Source organism: Ursus maritimus, unplaced genomic scaffold, assembly GCF_017311325.1.
Source record: "Ursus maritimus isolate PB19 unplaced genomic scaffold, ASM1731132v1 scaffold_1, whole genome shotgun sequence".
Lineage (NCBI taxonomy): Eukaryota > Metazoa > Chordata > Mammalia > Carnivora > Ursidae > Ursus > Ursus maritimus.
In genome coordinates, this window is record NW_024423343.1 from 37,430,052 (window position 1) to 37,454,791 (window position 24,740).

At 33.3% G+C, this 24,740-nt stretch overlaps 1 protein-coding gene across 1 annotated transcript in view; it reads left to right on the forward strand.

Moving 5' to 3' along the window:
* Positions 1–24,740, forward strand: part of PGAP1 (post-GPI attachment to proteins inositol deacylase 1) — a 76,712-nt gene that overhangs the window by 24,150 nt on the left and 27,822 nt on the right. Inside the window, exons 4-13 of the mRNA XM_008687298.2 lie at positions 1,789–1,960; positions 4,879–5,036; positions 7,672–7,724; positions 8,560–8,626; positions 11,963–12,068; positions 12,732–12,787; positions 14,329–14,412; positions 18,132–18,178; positions 18,784–18,835; positions 22,376–22,453. Of these exons, the coding sequence (XP_008685520.2) occupies positions 1,789–1,960; positions 4,879–5,036; positions 7,672–7,724; positions 8,560–8,626; positions 11,963–12,068; positions 12,732–12,787; positions 14,329–14,412; positions 18,132–18,178; positions 18,784–18,835; positions 22,376–22,453 (873 nt within the window). The remainder of the gene's footprint in view (positions 1–1,788; positions 1,961–4,878; positions 5,037–7,671; positions 7,725–8,559; positions 8,627–11,962; positions 12,069–12,731; positions 12,788–14,328; positions 14,413–18,131; positions 18,179–18,783; positions 18,836–22,375; positions 22,454–24,740) is intronic.

Sequence of the window (24,740 nt, forward strand, 5' to 3'; positions counted from 1 at the left end):
GAAACCAAATAAATAATTTCAAAGAGGAGGAAGTAATCTATGTCAAATCCTGCTGATAGTTCAAATAAGATGAGGATTAAGAATTGGCAGTTAGATCCATTGGTGACTTGATAACAGTTTCGAAGGAGTGTTGAGATGAAAGCCTGATTGGAATGAGTTTAAGAGTATGGAAGTTGAGAAATTGGAGACAGCAAGTACTGTATATGCAGCTTTTTTGTTGAGTTATGCTATAGGTATATAGAGAAAGATGTGGTCACTAAGGACAAAGTGGGAGTAGAGTTTCTTTTTTAAGTGAGAATGGTATTATATTTATATACTAGCAGGAATGATCTGGTAGAGGGAGAAATAACAAAGCAAGAAAAAAGTAAGAAGAATTGCTGGAGTGATATACTTGAGAAGGCCAAAGGGGATGGGTTTTAGAGCACATGGAGAGTTTGGCTTTTTCTAAAATCAGGTCTGTGTTGGGAATCACCAAGACCATTCCCAGGCTTGATGATTGTCCAGAGAGACTCATAGGACTCAGCATATAGTTGTACTCATGGTTATGATTTATTACAGTGAAAGGCTATAAAGCAAAATCAGCAAAGAAAAGGTGCATGGGGCGGGGTGCCTGGCTGACTTGGTTGGTGGAGCATGTGACTCTTGATCTCAGGTTGTGAGTTCAAGCTCCATATTGGGTGTAGAGATAACTCAAAAATAAAATCTTTAAAAAAGAAAAAAGAAAAGCTAGATGGGTGAAGTCCAGAGGAAACCAGGTGCAAGCTTCTAAATGTCCTTCCAGGGGAGTCACACCAGATGCATTTAATTCTGATAGCAATGAATGGTGATGTGTGAAGTGTTGTCTATGAGAGAAGCTCAGGAGAAATTCAGTGCCCAAATTTTTTATTGGGGGCAGGTCACATAGACACCCTGTGCCTAGCATGTATCACAATCCCAACCAGAAGGACAGCAGGTGTTCAGCATAAACCATATTGTTTGCAAAAACAGATTCAACATAATGAGCTATTTTTACCATTTAGGAAATGATGGGAGTATCCCAGAATCTAAGGTCCCAGACTACAGCCCTGAGCCAAATTATATGCAGTCCATTATAAGGATAGCAGTCTCAGGCTTACTGTGTTAACTCTTTTCTGCATAAGGTCTAATTTATTCATAGTAACAGGAGAGAAAGCATAGATGAAGGATCAATGTGGAGGACAATAAGCAAAAGTTTGGTAGTGGAACTGAGGATACTACATGGAGACAGAAAAGATTTTTTAAAAAGCAATGCTTATTTTAAGAATATGTAATTGTCAGTGAATAAATGTTATGGAATGCTGGTTTCTTTCTAAATGCAGGTGCACAGTAGAGAAGTAACTTGGTAAGATATATCAATATGATGAGGTACTGTATTGCTATGGTAACTGTAATTGTTCCGAGTTTTTGTGATGATTTCAATTTCAAATGATCTTACTTATATCCTATAAAATCTAATATTCTGGTAAACACCAAATATAATTACACCTCTAATATCCAATATAGCAAATGGTAAGACATGATATACTAAACCAAGTGTTCTGATTTGGGTTTAGAAAACCAAAGCGTAGCTATTAAAAATATTTGGCGGAATACAAAATAGTATGTATATACTAATTACAAGTAAATGAAAATGTATTTCTGTATCTTATGCAGAGTTATATAAATAGTTAAATTTTCTTTTTCCTATAAAATTGCTTAGAGGGAAGTGTTTAGAATTTTTGTTATGATACCAAGACTTCATTATGCCTGTTGACTTTTTTTTTTTAATAGGGTCAAGAATTTGCTCCAAAAAGTGTGGCAATAATTGGTCATTCTATGGGTGGCCTTGTTGCAAGAGCATTGCTTACATTGAAAAATTTTAAACAAGATCTGATAAATCTTCTTATCACACAAGCCACCCCTCATGTTGCTCCTGTGATGCCATTAGATCGTTTCATAACCGGTAAGTACTATTACATAAACACTAACTGACCTCCCCATTGTTGTTTAAGATTAAACAGATCCTTGCATCTACTTCCTTTAAGAATATGCTGCAGATTTATCCATGTGTGAAGCAGCTCAGTTTCAAATTAACACCTCCATTTCTGAGCATCTTTCTTTGTGACTTTCAACTTAGGCTAATAACTGAAACTGCTGTTAGTTTTCTCTGTCCATAGCGTCTTACCATGGAGAACGTGTGTCTTATAATCCCTACATACTTGGGAATCAGTTTAATTACTCTTGGGATGACTTTCTGTCTCTTAAAGTATGTTTAAACTTCTGTGTTTTGTTAACTCTTCCAGTAATCTATTCAAAATAAGCTTATATTTAAGTAAAGCGGTAGAAATGCCTTGTTTTAAAATAAATAGATCTGCTAACACTTTCTATGGTGAGATAGAATTGCTAATATTTACTACTGTATTTTGGGTGTTGTATTAAAAACTTTACGTGATGTATTATTATTTCACTTGATGTTTAGAGCAGTCTTTTGAGATAGGTACCATTATTACTTGCATCTTTAAAGAAAGTCAAGTATTACCTGCACTGTTCATTGAAATATTGTATGATAGAAGAAGGTCTTTGAAAACAAAGAATTATTTCCCGATCAGTAAATTTACACCACTTCTTAACCTATCAAAATTAGCATTATCTTAATTTTGATGAAAATGGGAAATATACCTTATTGACTCCAAAGCACCCATTTTACATAACATTGTCAAGGAGTAGTTTATTTGCTGGGATATCTGGTACAATAGTACCAACAGTGAAGTTTAATTTTTTTCCTTACTACATTTAAAACTTTGCCTGTAGAAATTTTTCAGTAAAAATTTAATTTTAGTCAAGTTGCTTAAATTTGCTTTACTAATTCTAATAATTACAAATGACCTGTAGGTTTAGAAAAAAAATCAAAGGCATAGACAAGTCATAATACTTGTCATGATAATCAAGAACTTTTTTTTATTACATTTTATATGGATGAGTCATGTATGTTAAATTAGAATTGCTCAGAATATATCTTTAAGAACTCTTTGAGAAAAGAGCTTTCAAAAGAGTCTGATTTTATTGTTTTTGAAGGGTAGTGATGGTCTGTCTCTAAAATGCTCGGGCTGAAAGTAATTCTTAGGGTCGGGTGCCTTTCTAGTAATTAGCAAGCCTCTTTTTTTTTCTTTTTTTAAGATTTTTTACTTATTTATTTGACAGAGAAAGAGACAGTGAGAGAGGGAACACAAGCAAGGGGAGTGTGAGAGGGAGAAGCAGGCTTCCCACCAAGCAGGGAGCCCGATGTGGGGCTCGATCCCAGGACTCTGGGATCATGACCTGAGCCTTTATGCTTAACGGCTGAGCTATTCAGGCGCCCCCTTATTTATTCTGTATTTATTTCACATTTCATTAAGCCAGAATTAGAATAAAAAAACAAAAGTTCAAGGGGTGGAAGATCTTAGGTTTTTAGGAGAACTATATGACCTTCAGCAGTACATTTCCTGTTTATACTTGATGGAAATGCTGCCCTTACATAGGGGGAAGGAAGCTGTGCACTGGGCTCCACACTTTAGAGGGCTCTGCTCCGGCACTGCCATTCTCCACAAGGTGAGGAGTATATAGGCCAAGCAGCCTCCCCACTTGCAGGCTGTGCCTTTACTTCCAGGTGATGATCTAGGTAACCAGGACTTCAGACTTTTCTTCCATGGCCTGTGTGAGCTTCTTACCTGAATCTGTCCCGAGGGCAGGTTTGTAAGTAAGGTTGAGTTGTGGCTAAGGAATGTCTCTGCATGAGGTACACATAGAGCTTGGATATCCTGCATCCTTATAATGCAGGATGGAATTAGGATGGGAAGAAAAGACGATAGTTCAATGATGGGTTAGAGATCTTCTCTTCCTGTGCTGCCATAATCTAGTGTCCATCTCTGAGGTATCCTGGAATTTGTAATTTGAACTTTGCCTTCCATGTTATTTCAATGATATATTTGTCAAGGTAGGCAGAGAAAATATGTTTGATTTAACAGTTCGTTAGCTGGAATTTTTACTTTTAAATATTTAGACATAAGGCCATGTGTACCCCATTGGTACTCTTGTCTCAGGACCTGCAGATGTTAGGATTGGGTCTCCTTAATCACATTCTAAGTAAATACTGCTGAGATCTTCAGTGGGAGGAGTTTCCTGTTCCAAAATGTTTGAAGCCCTCAATGGGATCAAATGCCAGGATGAAAGTACATTAAGTTTTGATAATCAGAAAAGGAAATGAGAACTCCTCTGCCCTCTCCTCAAATCTTTGATACTCTTTTTCTCATCTTCCATAGATGAAGTAGAAAAATTACAGATTCTTCCTATTGAGCTACCTGTTAATTACTCTAAATGAGTAGAATCTTCTTAACCTTAAGATTTTCCACAACAGCATTGAGTCCCAAGACTAAAGTGATTGTTGTCCTAATTGTATTTTAAGAACTTAAATAGTACTTTGTGTGGTGTGGCTGGCCATAGTAGAGAGCTGCTAAGCTCTCACACTGCCATGATTAGGAAGATCTACAATTATTTAGCATAGTGAACGTGTATCTTTGGAAGAATTTTAGGGGTTTCTACTTGCTACACTGTGTGGCTCGTGATCTAGCAGCATCCTGTGGGATGTAGAGAACTGTTTGTGTATGGACTTGTCAAAGCTAATCAAGTTTGGATATATTTTTTCTTTATTGATAACTTCAGTAACTCTTAGTATTTATAGTCTTATTTAATGGGACAACAGACTCGGTAAAGATGTTGATTTTACTCAGAATAGAGAAATGTGAATAACACTGTAGACAGTTCAGTATGGCTTAAACAGAAATTCCATTTAATATTGTTGCAGGGAATGACTAATTTTTAATGTGTGTCTTTATTTCCTACCAGATTTTTATATGACTGTAAACAACTATTGGATTCTAAATGCTAGACACATAAATTTAACCACGCTTTCTGTAGCTGGAGGATTCCGGGATTACCAAGTTCGTTCAGGACTGACTTTTCTACCAAAATTAAGCCATCATACCAGTACCTTATCCGTTGTGGTAATCTTTTTAAGATTCTACTGAAATATTAACAGAATGGATATAGTAGGGTATGAAAGGAGAAATATGTAGTTGTTTGAAAATGACTACTGAGTTGTTGTAGTGCTACTGTGTGTGTATGTGCACGTGTGTGAGAGAGATTTTATGGAAGAATGAATATGAATATGTTGGGAAGGCAGAGGCATGGGTCCACAGAAAGTGAAAAGGATCTTAGAAACTTTGTGAAAATGACTTATTTGTGAAAGTGACTCTTATGAATAGTTGTTCCTTGTTTAAAATAAGTACCTACCCATTCATGAGAGTTTTAACTATAAGAAAGTGTGGACTGAACTCCAAGGGCCCCTTGTTATATCTGAGTGGTATATAGAATAGAAATGGAATATCAAACTCTTGATTTCTGAACTTGAATAAAGGTTTACCAATTTTAAAATTTAAAAATTAGCTTTGATAGTATAACTAAACCCTGATTGATTAATCTGCTAATTATTCTTCCCTGCTAGGACATCAAGTATTTGGTCTTTAACTGGGATACATAGCCTCTGTAAAGTGAGTTCGTGTTTCCTTTTAGGTCTTACATTATTTCTTATATTTTTAACCTTGAAGTCTTCAGTTAAGATCTGAACTTTTTAACTCTACACAGTATGTAGATATTGCATATAGTATGTATACATGTGTATACTGCACATCATCTCTAAATATAACTTAATTTCTAAAAAAAATCTGAAGTTCCTTTTGCTTTTTAGGAGATAGTGCTTTATTTCATGGTTATTCTTTTCCTAAATACTCCCTTGCTCAGTTCATCTATTGCCCCACCTTAGATTACTATTCATTTATTAAACAAGTATTATTAAATGCTTGCCACACATAGAACAAAAATTGTTGAGCCATTCTGCTATTACCCACTATTTTCTTGTTATTGGAGGAGTTGTGATATAACCATAATAGCTTTGAAACTAAATTGATAAATCTCTCAAACCTCATTATTGGTATGAATCATTTTATTTGATGTTGAATATTTGGGGCAGATATTTGTTGGAAGTCCTCAAAACACTAAAGATCAATTCTTTAGTAAACACAGATATTTTAGTCATATAAAATTGGATGTGATTATTTCTAGACTTGGCCTGGAGCTTGTTGCTATATTGATGCCCCTTCCTGCAGCTTATCTTTTAAAGAACTTTGGTTTCTTTAAGTGTGTGTGTGTGTGTGTGCGTGTGCGTGTGCGCACGTGCCTGCGTGCTCAACCTGTGCACACACGTCTGTGTCCCTCTTTCCTAATCCATTTGATAATTTGTTGCTTTCAAGGAAGATTGTATTTCTGTATCTCTGATGAAAATATTTTACCTCTTAATGGAATTTTCTCAAAGCTGGTTATTGTCTGAATTTTATTTAGTATTTTAGCCCCCAAATAGCTTATTGCCTTTCATATATTTACATATGTTTACTTTAAGAAAGTATTAAGAAGTAAAAATTTTTTGATGATTCTCAAGAATAATTAATTGACATTTAGTTACATTCGGACTAGAAAAATCAAGTTAGAGACCTCAGTTGTATTAGTATTAGTAAAGTAGGCAGAACTGCTGTAATATATACTCATACAGATAATGGCACTTAAACATTTTGCTCCTATACCTGCCCTAGGTATGTATTTAAATTGGTGGGTAGTTTTTGAAGGAGTCCCATTAAGGGACCCAGGCTCACAGTAAGCAACCCTTTCTTGAATGCAAAGAGAGACGCTGTGAAAAATAATATCAGGTTTACTTAACGTTTCCTGTTGTATGTAAGATGCTATTCACAGGGAAGTCATTACCTGGTATGAAAAGGAGTCTCTAGTTCTTGCAGGGTGCTGTGCCGTTGTTAGGAAGCCTTCTTCAAACACTTACATTTTTTAGGAGCCTTTGCTGTTATGTCTCTAACTAGTAGTTTATATCCTAATCTAGGGATTTTTTCAAAATCAGTAACCCTGGACCATACTTGTAAGAGTCTGATTTGAGGGCACCTGGGTGGATCAAGCATCTTACTCTTGATTTTGGCTCATGTCATGATCTCAGGGTCATGAGATTCAGCCCTGCATTGGACTCTGTACTGAGGTTGGGGCCTGTTTAAGATTCTCTCTGTCCCTCTCTTTAAAAAAAAAAAAAAAAAAAAAAAGAGAGTCTGATTTGATAGCTTTGGAATTGTGATCAGGCATATTTATTTTGAAAAAGATTCCTAAGGCTGGGTATTTCTCAGGGGCACCAGATTGTAGAAGTAACATCTTAAAATTTATCAAAGGGTAAACTAAAATTATTAAAATAATTGTGATTTATTTAAAGAATCATAAACTCATCCTCTGAAAAGAGTAATAAAGAGTTAGATATTAAACTTCAGTAAGGAATCTGTAGATGCTTTAATAATTTTCAAAGGGTAATTTAAGCTTGACTAAGCAGTAATGATACTGATTTTCTGCAGGAACTACCTTAATATTTTTGGATCACCTTTCTAAGAATGCATCATTTAAATATGTCTATGTATCATCAAATAGTGAAACTAAAGTTACATGTTTCTAAATATTAGCTTATGAGAATTTCAAACCTTTGGGAGAATAACAAATGTGCTTTTCTTAAGTTGGATTTTGTTTTTCTTGTCCTTTTAGAGTTCTGCAGTGCCTAAGACCTGGGTCTCAACAGACCACCTTTCCATTGTATGGTAAGTTAATATATAATAGGCTTATTTTGGTGGTTTGTGGTGGTCCTCTTTTCTTATCAGTGCATTGATTGGTTTGTTAGCTTTGTTAGCACTTTATCCATAAATGAATAAAGATTTGGGAGAAAGATTGACTTAAGGGCTTAGAACTCTAACCTTGGTTTTTGTCTCAGTTTGACCAAGGTTCCTTGATAACTTATAAAATCATCTCTTGAAGAACCACTAGCATGAGTCTCAAATGAAGCTAGAGTCAAATATCAAAATTTTAGAGTTTGTCATAGTTAGGCAGAATCAAAGGTACTTGTGATAGGACCTTCTGAGTTCTTGGCCAGTCACCGAACTCAGGGACTTGATTAATATAGCATTAAATATTGTAGAACAGCATATGAAAAACCAAGTAGGAGTTAGATTTACCCTTAATAAGATTAAATAAGGGTCAAGAAATACATAGACCTTGTATCTTATTGCTATATGTTTTGGCTTAAAGATTCTTTTTTCACTTTCCTCTAGCTATGCAGTCAGTGGTTGCAAGAAGCACAAGTTTAGGCATATAAAGATGGGGCAGACAGTTGTCTATAGCTGGGGTGGACAAGGAGACTTAGAACAGAAGGACCCTGATAGTTCCATTGTTAAACGTCCAGGAAGATTTAATTTGCTTTATTTTTATATGTTTCAACTTTAAGATATATGATTAATAATAATAATGATTCCTTAAATACTTTTAGAGTTTAGAGCAGTAAAGAAAACTCACATATTCCATTAAGTAATAGAATTGTGCATGTTTATATCAAAAGTGTTATTTTAAATAAAGTTTCATTTGTAACATTTTATTCTTTAGGTGTAAACAATTGCAGTTGACTACAATTCGAGCATTCTTTGATCTTATTGATGCTGATACTAAACAAGTATGTATTTTTAAGCTAAAAATTACTTCAGTAAAGTAAAAGCTTTTGTTATGGCAGGGATGGATTTTATACTTTTTTTACTTTCATAAAAGTAGAAGACATGTTATATCAAGTGGAATTAGTTTCAAAATAGAAATATATTTTTATCTGATAATACTTTGATCACAATTAATAGAATGCAATGAAAATGAAAAAGTGAAAAGATGCTTTAATCTTCCCCCAATTCTTCCCCTTGTTTAAAATTCGATATATATCCTTTTAATTTTTTTTAACTTAAGGAAAATACTACAAGCTATTTTATTCTTTTTTTAGTAATATGTTGTAAACTTCATGATGTAACTTAATAGACATTTTTGCTTAAAGCATCTTTATCTTTCTGGTAGGATCGAAATGTCTTCATTCATTGACTAACGCAAGCTTGCCAGAAACTTAAATTATGTACTTTTAGTAGTTGAATGTTTTTTTGTAATGAGATTTCACTTACAAACTCTACAAACTAGTGATTTTCCAAGTTATTCAATTAGCAGGACACCTGGAAATTCTAGTGCCATTTATAGAACATCATATTACTCTTTCTTTCATGTCTGCCAGCAGATATATAGTAGTGAGCACCAAGGGTTTCAGCAAAATTCAGGGCATTTTATCCATGAACTTACATTTTTTTCTGTGAATTGGGAACAGATTGCTATTTTTCATCTTAAGTACCCTTTTTTTTTTTTTAACCTCAGGTCATCTTGTAGTCCTTCACTGTTTGATAGAAACATGTTTTGAGAACTGTGGCTGTAGCTTCTCCTTTTGGAGAAAAAGTTCCTTGTGTATTAGGTAATTTTCTTCATTATGACAAAGTGTTTAGCTTAGATATTTTTTGATTCTTTCTCTTGAAGGCCCCAATTCTTTGAGAGACTAGTATATGTGGCCTCTTTCTCAAGAGATCTCTAGGTAATGCTTTCCTTATTTTGTCTTAGAACTTAGAAAAGCCTCTTATAAGGCTTTTCACTCTTGGAAGTGGGATAGTGTTTATGTTTTTTCCTTAACCCTTCAGAAATCTGCAGAACTACTATTAGAATCATAGATACTTACCTCTCTACTGAAGAATAAGATAAAAGAGAGACCCCCCAAAAAAGAGAGAGAGACCCAAATTGTGTTTTACCACACTTTACGCCACAAGATGCCATTTTTAAGTTAGTATATTTATTAAAGTAAATCAGCTTTATAGAGTTAATGAATTGGTCATGGAATGCAAACGTTTTTCAGTTTTTCAACCTTGTTTTAATTGTGAGTCTTAACTATGGCAAATGTTTTTTAGTCAGTTTGAGAGAGTGCAACTAGATACAAGAGTAGAACCAATTAAAATTGTAAGACCAGTTTGTATTTGGAATGACATTTGGTAGGCTTAGGAAAAAACCCCATTTCAACCCATGAAGAACAGTAGTATCACAGACAGGTATATTCTTTAAAAATTGTACAGAAAGCTAATTTTCTTTATTGAGGTATAGTTGACACACTACATAAAGCTAATTTTAATAAATCTTGTTTTCCATTAAATCCTGAGATGAGAAAATTTGTAATACTAGTGTGTAATAAATTATAATTCTGGATAGATAAGTAATTTATAGACACATTTTAAGGGACAAATGAGAAATTTTGGTAACTAATATTGCTAAGAATCAAAATATGAAACTGAGTTCTGTTTCACAAACTCACTAATATAATTGGACTAAATATTAGACAATAAAAAGTTAGTATGTGATTGCTATCCCTCAAGAAGATATTAGGAAGAGAAGCGAACATGTATACAGGGAAACTATAACTCAAAGCATAATTAGTCCCAAATATGTGGTACAGAGGAATCAGAATTAGAGAATAATTTCTGATGGTTATCAGCATAAAAGACGTAGCTGAGAAACTTATGAGTGGATGGATTCCCTAGAGAGTGAGTAAGGATGGGAGAGTCCTGAGTTAACTAAAATTTTTGGCAGAAAGGCCTATGACTTTTAATTGATTGTGAACAGATGTGACTGCTTTTAAAAAAAAAAAGTCAAAAATAGTTTTATATCAGTTTGAGTTGATTGAAGTATTGAGTTTGCATCAATGAAGATAAAATTTCCGCTGCCTTCTACTATAGTTACACGATATCTAAGGAACTATATTCTGTTTCGTATGTTGTATTATAAGGAGGACATTAACAAATTTGAGTTTATCCAGGGAAGGCAATCAGGGTGATAAAGGGTTTGAAACAGTTCTATGAAAAACAGTTAATGTTTTTGAAGTTGTTTAAACTGTAAAGAAATGTTTTATTGGATGGAGGATGTAACAGTCTTCAGTTTCTTAAAGGGCTGGCCCCTAACTTAATGTATCAAAGTAACAGGGAGTCAGGTATTTGCTCTAAATATGGCAGGGCATTCTCCTCATAAGAATTGTTAAAACTGGAATGTATTATCTTCCACAATAGCAAGTTAGAAATAAATGTTCAAGCAAATTTTGGGTGACTTCCTAAGGAATTGAAAAGATTTACTAGACCTGGGTCCTCACTGTCATTTCTTTGTCATTCTCTCATTATGTTGTTGAGAAAATCACTTACCTGTCAGGGCCTCAGTGCTTAAACTAGAGAGTTGAATAGTGGTAGATTCTGAATGGATTTTAGACCCAAGTCCTTTTTTTTTCTTTAAGGGAGGAACTGATATAAAGTTGCAGACATTTATTGTGCTAGGGTATTTTAAAACAGACAACAAAAAATCCTATTGTCTGCTCTCATTTTCATTTCATGAAAGAAAGGATGTTTAGACACAATGCAAGTAAGTAAGACAGGGTAAAGCAAAGTAGTTTCCAAGGAAGGGCAGTTGGCAATTCATATTTTCTCTAACGACCAGCGAATTCTTTGTTGTGGGATTGGTACTGGTCTGAGTTTGGAAAGTAGTGTGTTGGAATCACTAGACTGGAGGATCTCTTAAGTTCTCATCTGACTCTATACACCTTTGTATGTTTTATTCTTAACTGTTACTTGAGAGGCACTAGTTGAATAATAATTAAAAGCATGGGCTCTGGAGCCAGACTGCCTGAGTTTGAATCCTGGCCCAGACTGTAAATAGGAGTATGACCTTGGGCAAGTTCCTTAATTTCTCTGTTCTTTAGTTTCTTAGTAAAAATACAGATGAAAGGATGATTATCTCCTAGAGCTCTTGTGATGGTTAAATGGGTTAATAACATGTTAAGTACTCAGAGCAGTGCCTGGCCCAGAGTAACTGTTGGCTCTTATCATTATTACTTGATGCAAAGTTTCATTGAACTATCACAATGGATATAAAAGGATATAAAATGTATCATTATTCTTTCTAGATAACTCAAAATCCCAAGAAGAAATTGTCAGTTTTGAATCACCACTTTATAAGACACCCAGCAAAACACTTTGAGGAAAATCCAGCAATAATTTCTGACTTAACAGGTTGGTGGTAATAACATGTTTTTATTTTAAATTGAGTTCTATTTTTAGGTAAATTTGTTATTAGTGAAGTCTTTGAAACTATGGTACTTAGCTACTATAATCCTATTATGTTTTATTAATTTCTCTGTGATGGTTTCTTATGATGTTCTTGATTAAGGAAGGGAAAAAGGAGAAAAACAGTTTATAAGATGTTGCTGATAAAAATTTTGTTCTGAAAATAACATGAGAAGTACAAAGTTTTAAAGATAGAGTTAAATGTCTATTTCCTGACAGTCACATAAAATACTATAATTATTTTTTACTTCAGTTTTCAGTATCAGTCATTTTTCAGTCTTCTTTTGGTTTAACAGTATATCATTTGCTGTTAATATAATACCTGTTATACTCAGTTTGGAAAATAAAATAATTCATTTCTTTTTTATTGATACTTCTTTAGAGTAAAGATACCAAATAAATTTAAAATATTTTACTTGATACGAATGCTAGTTGGTGATGAGCACAGATAGCATCTTACTAGATTTCTTATTTTAAATAGCCATTGTTCAGGAAACCACTTCTTTTTCAAATCCTGTTGTAATTGAGAAGTATTTCGTGAACATTAAGTAAAAGGAATGGTTTCATATTTAAAAAGCAAGCCAAACAAATTAATTTCCTGTACTTTAGGGACATCTATGTGGGTTCCAGTGAAAGTGTCCAAATGGACCTATGTGGCTTACAATGTAAGTATACCATCAATGGATTTTTTTTTACTTTTTTTCAAAAGCATTTTGGTATTTATCTTTAAAAGTTAAAGACTCTTGGGGCACCTGGGTAACTCAGTTGGTTGAGCGTCTGACTTTTGATCTCAACTCGGGTTTTGATTTTGGGGTTGTGAGTTCAAGCCCTGCACTGGGCTCCACACTGGGCATAGAGCCTACTTTAAAAAAATAAAATAAAAATAAACAAAAGTTAAAGACGCTTTTAAAAAGATAACTATGTATATTTTCCCATATTAAAACAATTTAATGATAATTCCTTAATAATATCTAGTTAGTATTCAATTTTCCTGTTTTATCATAGCTTAAATTTTTTGTTTCTTTCTCAATTTAAATGAGAATACAAATAATGTCCATATATTTGTTGATATGTCTCTTATTCCTCTTTTGATCTCTCATACTTCCTCTACCCCTTTTCTTTCCTTATAGCTTATTTGTTGAAAAAACAAGTCATTTGTCCTATAGTTTCATACAGTCTTGATTTTGCTGATTGCAGTCCTTCAGTGCCATATAGTATATTCCTTTATCTACTCTTTTCCTGTAACTTAGTACTTGGATCAGATGCAGTTGTTGATCAGATTCAGTTTTTGTTTTGGCTAGACTATCTGTTTGTGATGTTAGCAGCTGTTGAAGCATGCCTAGAGTCATTAATTCATTTAGGGGGATGCAAAAATAACTCAATTATTTTTTTCTTTATTAACTGGAACACTGTATTGGGAAATTTCTTATCTACTAAATTTATCAAAAGTGGAACATATCAGAAAAGGAGAAAATTATAGTTGCTTTAGATCTTTGGATCTTATATTTACTGGTTTTCAGAAATAGCGAGTTGACTCACGGACCTCCTCCATCAGTGATCCTAAGGGGTTTTGGGGGATTTTTCTTCTAGTATTATTATGAACTCGTCTTTTAAACATATTTGTATTTCTATCTAAAATATTAAAATTCTTCTGTCTTTGACCAGTGGAAGTCATTTCAAGTTAGGCTCCTGAATCTTTTTGGTAAAGCTACTCTTCAGTTGTCTTTCTTTGATAGTTTCTTTACTACCTAGTATGAGAAGATGTTTGAGCTCATTTTGTACATTTCCTGCTGCAGACCTTGAATCAGCTTTTTCTCTAAGAAACTCTTCCTGTTATTTGGGAAATGGTGTCTAAAAAGCATAATTTGGGCACTAGAGGTGTTTATGGCTAGGGGGTTAGCATTTCTAGGCCTTTTCAGTGGACAGAGCTAAGGAATGTATTTTATGTTGATCATTAGGCCAAAACTCAAACCCAAACAAAAAACATGCATTTATAATGCTGTTTCTAAGACATATTTGGAACTGTAGGGTACCTGATATCCCTGACTTAACATCTGTATCTTCTTCCCACTCCTAGAATATTGGTTCTTAACAACACCAAGAATGATAAAATTAGGATAATTTTTGCTTTATCTGGATATTTAAATGATGAAATTATCCACTCTCTTAATTGTTTTATTATGTTTTCCCTCTTTTTTTTTTTTAGGAATCTGATAAGATATATTTTACATTTCCTCTTGCAAATCATAGAAAAATCTACACTCATGTCTATTGTCAGAGCACCATGCTGGTAAGATAATTGGTACATTTTATATAAATCTAAAAGTCTACTTTATTTTTAAAATTCAACTAATATCTAATAAGTCTCTTCTTTAGCTATGAACTATTAAATCTAATAAGTTGAAAAATATTTGTCTGACACAGAGTTTTGATTGAAAAGTATTAGTCAAAATGTTTCTATAACTGATAATTTGCTATTAAATTATACTTTTGGCTCTAGTTCAGGTCTTTCACCCTGTTTTTTTTTACCTTGTTTACACTGTGTTTAGGATGAAGGAATTTAGTTCGAATATCCTTTAATTCTAAAATTGTTAGTACTTTTAAGAACAGATATATTTAAACAAAGCTATTCTATAGGAATTTTATGAAGTAAATACTGTTTTTCCGTTGGTTTCTATACTAAATTTGCAGGGCTTTTTATGCCAAACATTCTCTAAAATAGTAACTTTTTGTTACAATGTTATCTAGACTCAGAGTTACCAAAGTGATGATTTTACATATTTCTTTTTAATGAATACCTACTATCAGGCATTGTCAAAAAATGTGTTACATGCTATAGTGTGCCTTTGTTATAGTTGGAGTATTTAATAATTTAATAATTTGTCACTTATTTCTTACTTTCAGGAACTTGTTTCCCAATTTGGGTTCTTTTCCCTCTTTTTGGATTTTTTTTTTCCTGCATTTCTCAAGCTTCTTCACTTTATATTTGCATTTTTCATAATTTCTTTCCTCTTCTCCGTTTTGTTAGGTTATTTGTATTTAGAACTGAAATCTAATATGTCACTTAGTTGGTAGATACTGCCATTCGATATATAGTAAAGTCTTCAGAAATGATAGGCAGGCATTGTGGGCTAGGTGCTAATGAATACTAATTTTAGTGGTCTGACCAGAGTTTTGCATCTCTCACAGAGACTAGCATCTCTCAGCTTAAAATCTGGTTGGGCAGTTTATCTCAAGAGAATCTGGCTCTACACTGCTGGCTTAAAATATTCAAACTCACTTAATACTAAATTCCAAATCAGAATGTCAGTATTATAGTGAGAAAAATCCTTGCCAAAGTTCAAATTCTCCATTTGGCTTATTGGAGGATCCCTTTTCTGTAATTAAGGTCCATGGGTATTAATTAGCATAAAGTTAGGTAAATTTTTAAAAGCTTTTCAATTTGTACTATAGAAGTTTTTGATCATATAAAAGTAGAATATAATAATGAAATCTCACATAATTATCATATAGCTTTAACAGTTATCAACACTGCCATTTTTATTTATCCCTTTTTCATTTTTTTTTGACTGAAGCATTTTTAAAGCAAATCCTAGGCATTTTATCATTTCATCCTTAAATACTTCAGTATGTTTTCTAGCAGATAAGAATTGTGCATTTTAACTATAATATCATTATTTCATCCAACAAAATTAATTATTAATTCCTTAATATCATGTGATATCCAATCAATGTTCAGTTGCCTTTATTCAAATTCTAAGTTGGTTTATTTGAATCAGAATCCAAAAAGTATACATGTTATATTTGATTCATGGATCCTAAGTTTCTTTTATAATGGCCCCCCCACTTCCCTCCCCCCATCTGTTTATTTGTTCAAGCAACTGGATTATATGTTCTACAGAATTTCCCACATTCTAGGTTTAGGTGACTATTCTCATGTTTTTGTTTTTGTTTTTTTTAAGATTTATTTATTAGAGCATGTGCGAGAGAGAGACAGAGAGAAAGAGAGAGCATGGGGGTGGGGAGGAGCAGAGGGAGAGGGAGAAGCAGGCTCCCCACTGAGCAGGGGGCCTGACGGGCACTCTATCCCAGGACCCCAGGTTCAGGACCTGAGCCAGAGGCAGATACTTAACCAACTAAGCCACCTACATGCCCCTCTTGTGGTGTCTCTTAACATGTATTTCCCTTATGTTTTCTGTAAACTGGTTGTTAGATTTAGAATCTTGATTAATTTTTAATTAAATTAATTACCATTAATTTTTTGCGGCAAGAATATTTTATAAGTAGAACTGTGTACTTAACCAGAAGATATACAGTATCTGGTTGTCCCACTTTAGTGACCTAAATAAAGACTTATCAGTAGACTCAGGTGGTATTACCATGGTCTATCCTATATAGAGTTCCTAATCAGTTCCTAACAATTTTATCAGCCATTGAGAGCATCATTTTTTACTCTACATAGGTTTCTCTTTAGATCTATTATATAAATTTCATGATCAAGTAGCGTTTTCTTTTCTGTATACTTTAGGAATTATTGTTATTATTTTTACTTTAGGAATTAGTTCACAATTCTTCAGTGACTTTTTCTAAGATTTTCAATACAGTTTTTATAATTAGTTAGGGATGCTTGCTAGATGACCTGAAATTGTTCCTTTGACACCTTATAGATTATATCAACGTGGTGTTTTAGGGTGGGCTTGAATAATATTTTTTCAGTTTATTCATGAATAAGTCAGAATTCCCTATACACAGAAGTGTAAGTAGTATAAAATATTGGCAACTTTCATATTAAGGCCTATCTTTGAAAATAGCTTCCCTTAATAGCTGCAAAAACCCATTACAAAAGTAGGGTGAATCTTGAGAGCTCAGTAGATTTTCCTTGTCTAAGCTATGCAGATCTTTTCTTTTGCCTTGCTTTATAATGTCATGTTATTCTGGAAACACAGTTAACTGATACAGAAGTCACATAAGTATTTTGCCAGCAGTAAAGAGCAGACATATTCTACATTATTTTTGTTTGTTTCCTTTCAGCTTTCTTTTCTGTATTCTTGGAAAATGTCTTCAAATTGTATTTAAGCTCCATGAGGACAAAGACCATGTCTGCCTCATTCATCATTTTTTCCTTGAAAGCTTAGCATAATTACATGGCCCTAGAATAGACTTTATAAATATTAGTTGGATGAAAGGATTGATTTCTTTTTTATTATTTTCTCTGTTTATTAAGGAAATTTTTATGTAGCTATCTGAGCAGTGTTTCTTACCCTCTTATAAATTGGTGGAGGATTTTAGTAGTTGGATCATCAGATCTTGGAACATCGCTTTTACTACTTCCTTAAAAGTTGCAGTGAAGGTCTTTGGTTATACTGCTCCTAAATGACTGGAGATAAATACATAATATTGTTAAAATATCCCTACCATCTCTGTGGCATTCCAGTGGTACCCTGATAAAGTAAAACTAGCTTTTGTCTTGAGCCCTTGCAATTGTGCTTCAATCCAAACACATTCTCAGAAGTTTTGCCTGATAATCAAATGAGAACTCAAATGATAAACTAACAAGCTATACTTAGATTAATTGCTATTTTTAATTACTTTGCTCTAGATTTTTTTTTCTGTTTGTATAAAAGTTGACCTCTAAGTATTCATTCTTCTATATTTACTTAAAATGTAGTTACTTATTATGTAACTACCTAATTAAAGCATGGACATTGCTGAACTCTGAAAGCGTTCGTTCAGAAATTAAAATTGCTTACGCAGTATGCTGTGGAGACGTCACTCTTTCTCTTGCTGCTCTAGGTTACTTGCTATCTATATTGATATTAGACTTCTTTACCTTCCCTTGACCTATATGACTTTTGAGAACAGCTTGGAAATGTTTCTAAATAACAGGTTGCTATTTTATGTTTCTATCATGCCTACTAACCCTATCATATAATAGTAAAATGTTAAGCTGCCTATTTTATGTAATTATATTCTATAATATTTAGTGTGCTTTGTGTTATTAATCAACAGGATACAAATAGTTGGATTTTTGGCTGCATAAACAGCACTTCTATGTGGTAAGTTTTTTGAACCTAAGGGCCTCAATGGTTCATTTTTCTCAATATAAATAATATAAATCATACTTATTAAAGATTTATTTATTTTAGAGAGAGAAAGAGGGAGCCAGGGGTAGTGGGGAGGTGCAAAGAGAGAAGGAGAGGGAGAGAATCTCAAGCAGACTCCTTGCTGTGCGTGGAACCTGATGTGAGGCTCGATCCCATGACCCGGAGATCATGACCTGAGCCAAAATCAAGACTCATATGCTTAACTGACTGAGCCACCCAGGCACTCTCACATCAAACTTTTTAGAATAGCTTCATACATTCTTAAGCGTATTGTGCTGCTACATTACATTGTAGTATTGATTTTAAAATGAAAAATAAAGGAAATTAACATATCAGCAGTATTTGCAAACATTGAAATGGTTGCTAGGAAATACAATTTTTTTGTACCCACAGGACTGTATGGATAAGAGTATATTGGATTAGACTTACTGGACTTGTTTCATTAGAACTTTCTCTGATAGATCTGTAACTGGCTTCTTTTTCCTCTGAAGCTTATTTATAATTTATTATATTTTAATATATTTGTCTTTAATTATATTTTCATATTCATTTCAAAGCCGGCAGGGGATTGATTTATCATGGAAAGCTGAACTACTGCCAACAATTAAGGTAAATTATGACTTTAAAATTTTAATATCCAGGTGAAAAAATACTAAAAATTTCTTCAGTCTATAGGCATTTTAGAATATGGTCTTTTATTAATTCATCTAAGTATTAAATGAACTTGAGATTTGCTAATATACAGTTTAGAAATATTTTCTCTGGAAATACATTTTAATGGAGAATAACATGCAATGTTTTTTTTTAATTTGCAGAGATTAAAACTGTAAGTTAACAATCCTCTAAATAAAATTAAATCTATATATTATAGCATCATACCAAGAGCTGGATAAATTTTTAAAAGTTAATTTGAGGCTATGTTTGGGATGGTGTATCTTAAAATGGAAGCTGAGTAGTAGTTTGAGTTTTTGGGAGAGGACCTACAGTAGGAAAGTGAGCATCTCAGAGATGCAAAGTAATTTTCCAGATCTACTTCAGTATCACTTTGTGGTCAAGCACTTGGGTAACTCTACTTTATGTAGTACTCCATGGAATTTATTTAATAATTGTTTGTGATTTCCTTAAATAACTCTGATAGGTCAGCAAGTCTTTTTACAAAAGGTTAATATTGTTGAGAAGAATAAAACAGTTCTAAAATTTGATGAAAATACCTCTTCTAATTTCTAAATTGTGTTTATTATAACTCATAATCTTATACCAGGAATAACAATTTTCAGTCTTCAAGTATTTTTTCATAATGAATACTAGCCTCATAAACTTGAAAGTGAAGCCATCTCGTCGGTCCCAATCATCTCCCAGTCCAGTTCAGTTATTTGTTATTTATCTGTATAGTCAACTCTGTACTATACTAATAGAGAGGAATGATGATAGAATGAATAATTGCAAGTTACTTCACACTTGACTTTGGAACAGTTGCAGTTATTTTTTTCTGTCACCTCAGTCATCCTTATTTTGTGTATATTCATTCCTATGGTGTTGTATTCAAGAGTTAAATATTGTAGGAAAATGAATAGACTCATATGAACATTTTTAATGTCTCTTACTGGTTCTATCCTAGCCTTTTAGGCAGGAGCAAAACAAACAAAAGTAGTAGGATATACTTAATGATAATCATTCATAAACCTTTACTTGAATTTCCAATTTTGATAGTATATCCTATCTAACCTGTAATTTAAGAGTTAGGAAGAAATAAGTGATTAAAATCCTGATAGAATGTTACTTTGCTCCTATTTTTAAAAAGTTACTTTTAAAATAATAAAATCCTTATATATATTTTTAATCTCGAAGATTCAACAATGTATTCATCTAGTTCTAGACCCTGTGTTGTTTCTTCTAAATTTAAGAAACAGCGGGCAGAAGAGCAGGAGAACAAGCTATTTTTTTTCAAGATTTATTTATTTCAGAGAGAGAGTCTCAAGTAGGTTCCCCACTGAGTGGGAGCCTGATACAGGGCTCGATGTCACAACCCTGCAATCATGACCTGAGCCAAAACCAACAGTCGTATGTTCAGTTCATGACCTGAGCCAAAAGCAAAAGTTGGACGTTCAACTGACTGAGCCACCCAGGCACCCCAGGCTGCTGCTTGCTTTTTATAGTTGAATGCTGAAAGAGATTGCCAGATAGCATTAAAAGCCTACTGAAATTTAGAGAGGGAAAATGGGAGAAAGAGGTTTAGAAGATAAGGATTGCAGTATTCTGCAACTTTAGGTGTTCTCAGTTGAAGAGGATTATAATTATTAAACATAAATAAACTTCTCCATTGTAATGAAAATCAAAATTATATGTTAGCCACTTCTAAAAAGGACACAAAGTCAATTTGCCATCAAGTTGAAAAGAAATAAAAGATTAAAGTGAAAAGATTTCATGAATTTTATTCCTATTTATATCATCTTAACAATAAGTAATGTCAGATGAGAATCATATCACTTTTAGCATTGCTGCTAACTAAACTGTTAATAAATAGAAGACTCCAGCAAAGCACCTGTAAATTCAGTTTTTAAATACCAGTCATATGGAATTTTTCTGTCATGGGTACAATGAAGAAGTTTCTAAAAACAAAAAGCACAGCAGGCCAAGAATTTGGTAAGCCAAAATGGATGTATTGTTCAAAACAAACAAAAAACTAACTTTCTAAAGATAACTAACTTGTATGAGAAAACTACCTTGTTGCCATTTTGCCTTAATCATACTTTAGCACCATAGCTTTGCTCTGCACATCAAACCCTGGTGTTTGATTTCCTGTGTGTGTTGTTTCACCATTAAGGGCATTTTACCCTTAAAACACTGAAAAATTTCCCAACTTCATATTAATCTTACCTGTCAACCTAACGATTTCATGAATATGATTATATTGTCAAGTTCCTACTGACAGTATAACTATATAGGAACTTTATAAGGAAATTTTTTTTGACACTGTTACCTTTTGAAGTATTCTGATCCCCAAAAAAAAAAAAAATTCTTGAGAAAAAAATTATTCTTGAGAATAAGTAGCAAAGGATAGCCACACAGAATAACCATGATTCTTTCTCATTAACTTTCATACTGTCTACCATCTGTTTGGTTGGTCTCAATTGTATGTCAATATGGTTTGTGAGGCCCTTTTAAGGCCTTTTAATTTACATTAGAATGGATTAAGTCCATTGCTGAGACTTTGGCAAGTAAGTTGAGGTGAAGCCTAGGAGGTTAAAAAACACACTCACAGGTGAATCTGGTCAGGTTGTTAGAGAGCCACTTATTCACAGTTCTTCAGCTTCAGAGCCTCTGTTCAACTTGCCCACATAAGTGCTTCTGAAGAAAATTGGAGAAAGTTAACTGTCTGCAGAAATTTCTTAATACATACGAATTGTTACCACATATACTTCCAGAAAAAAACCTGGATTTAAAAACTGTATTTGGTGCTGTAGATTTTCATTAAGTAGACCAGTCTCTTATCTATTTATTCCTCAAAATATAGGCTGTAGGATCTGGTCTTAATTTTGAAAATAGATGTTCATGTGATAAGGCGCATTATTCATCTTATTGTGTCTTCATGTCATTTACTGAATAAGTTCCAGAGGATGATATTCATATATATCATTAGGCAGAGACTCTTTACTTCTTGGCTACATCAGAATCATTTGAGATTAAGTTGCAACTCTTCCATTATTTTTAGCATTCATTCATTTATCAGCTATTGAATGCTCTTGTCATATGCTAGCTACCAAAATAAATGTAGAAATCATATTGTAATGTTATAAAAAACAAATGGACAAATTATAAAAGATACCAAATCTGGAAATAATTATGTAAAATAATTACATTTAGTATTAAATGTCATTTGTTTTACATGAAGGGGTAAAGTTCAAGTAATATTTTTGGCAGTTCATATTTACAAAATATTTGGAATTTGAGTTCAGGATTATTGACCTGAAAATGTAAACATGGGTGTTTTATGAGGTACTGGATGTAAAGTTTGGAATCAGTTTTTTATAACCAATTAAGTAAGAAATAAGTGTTTATAATTTCTTTTAACATGTTTTAAGTTCTGTATACCCTCAAAAAGAAAATCAGCTTTTTATGTTTGGTTTGTTTTTTTTTTTTTTTTTTCAGTCTCTGATGTTAAGACTTCAAGACTATCCATCTTTGTCTCATCTTGTTGTATATGTACCATCTATTCATGGAAGTAAGGTAACAAATGGATTAAGGTTGTTATGAGAATGTTTAGTGGATACTCATGCTAAATATTTAAGTTATTTTTTGATGAATTCTTCTGCATAGTGCTTATCTAAAACAATGACCAGTTTGGTGATCCACCTAAGACTATTAAATCGTTAGGATCACCTACTCTAACTTGAACTAAGCAGAATAAACCCAAGTCTCTGTGTTCAAAGTGGGAACGTACTTTATGTATTAGTCTTTCAAAATCTATTCATTATTGGTACCCTTTTATGTGGAAGACTCTGTGCCAGGAATTATAGGAGGCACACAAATGAGGAAGACATGAATCCAATTCTCAGAAAGCTACATACTGTTGGATAGGGGGAGAGAAATATTTGGAAACAGAGGGAAGAGTGAGAATAGAAGAGGTACCCAAAAATATAATACAAATCAGAATATAGCAAATAAATGAAAGGTATAAGAAGGGGAGATATCTCTGATGATGGAATGAGGAAAGGCTTTATTATGAGGTGATATATAAAATTTTCTTAAAGGATAGTTAATGTTTTTATGGGTAGCATGAACATTGTAGAACTGTGCTGTCCAGTATGGCACAGGTGGCTATTTAAATTAAAAACAATTAAAACTAATAAAAATTCAGTTCCTTGGTTATACTAGCCATATTCCAGATGCTCAATAGTAACATCATTGCAGAAAGTTAAAATGAACAGCACTGCTGGGACAAAGAAACGATGAGATCCAAACATGGAAGTGTGAAAGTGTGAGATGTGTTTGGAAACAGTGAATACGTAAGTAGTAATTTTGAAAAGATGGCCACCATGGGTAGGATAGTAGTGGAAGAAAAGTCTGGGAAAGTAGTTTGTGGCCAAACTCTAGAGGACCTTGATTGGAAAATTCAGGACTTCATAGAATTCAGGAGTTAGTAGGCAGCTGAAAGATTTTCACTGTACTAGAAATGGGATCAGAGCCATTTTGGAAGATGAATCTGTTTATGGTGTGCATGGATTAGAAACAGACGAGCTGCTGCATAAGGGGTTATGAGGGCTCGAACTAGGGAAGTGGGAGTAGAAATAAAAGGATGATGATTTTTGAAGAAGTTGGGGGAGAAGGAAGCAAGAAGATAGAGGTAAAAGACCCTCTGCTTCCCTTCCCCATTTCACCCAATAAGCTTATCCTTCAGTATCCATCCTAAGTGTTCCTAGTCTCCTTTTCATGACTCATCCAGATAACTTCTTTCTTCTGTGACGCTTTGTTTATAACTTCTTTGAGAAATTATGCTGAATTATAATTTATTTGTTTATCTATCTATTACCATCACCATATCGTGAATTCTTTGGGAGTAAGATCAGATAGATTTTATCCTACTTTGCATCCTTATCCTTTAGCAACTCACTACCATATATATGCTCAAGAAAATAGTTCTTTAATGAGAAAATTGTTGAGATTTGAGGCCAAAATCATTAGGAAAATTTGAAAGACAAAAAAGGGGATGTAGTTGGGAGTTAACTCAAAGACTGAGTCTCACAAGTACCTTATAATGAATTCATTGTTTTGTTTTGCTTAGCTCAGGTGAGAGGTAATTCAACATCTTCAATTCTAAAAGCTCTCTTTAGGGGTTTTTCTGTCAGGTAAGTTGGTTTTGAATGAATTTAAACATCTTTCCCAAACTTGAAAAGGCCCTGGCTAGTTATTCCAAGAAATTAATGAGCCTTTCACAAGTAACCAGCCTTAGCAGCCTAATGAATATTTAATATGTCTTAATGCTCTTTGGAAAGTAACACTTGCTGACTCTTCTGTTGCATACCCAGTCTCATAAGGATGTTAATTTAGGCCTTTTATAATTTCTACATATCTGTTATAACCCATCATCGGAATATATATATTTAAATAGCTTGAAAATTTTTTGCAGTCAACTGATAATATAGTTTTCAAAATGCCAATGTGGAATTACATGCATTTTTTGATGCCAGAAAACAAAATAATTCCATTAGAAAGAGGCCCTTGAATTCTTTTCTTGGGTATGGGTTTATTTCATAAAGGGAATAGCCAAATTTTTAAAGCAATAATAAAAATTGTATTATTTTAAATACCTGTACGAACTGATTTAAAATTGATTCTGTCTCAGGCAATGTCTCACCCAAAAGTGCTTTGTAAAAATATGATGAATAATCTTGTTCAGTAGATGATTGTTCTAACCTTGTAACAGTTGTTTTCTATAAGGAAAATGTCTGATGGTATAGTTGGCCTTATAAGTAAAGAAGGGGGGGAAAAGCAAAGCCTCTTAACAAGTTTTTCC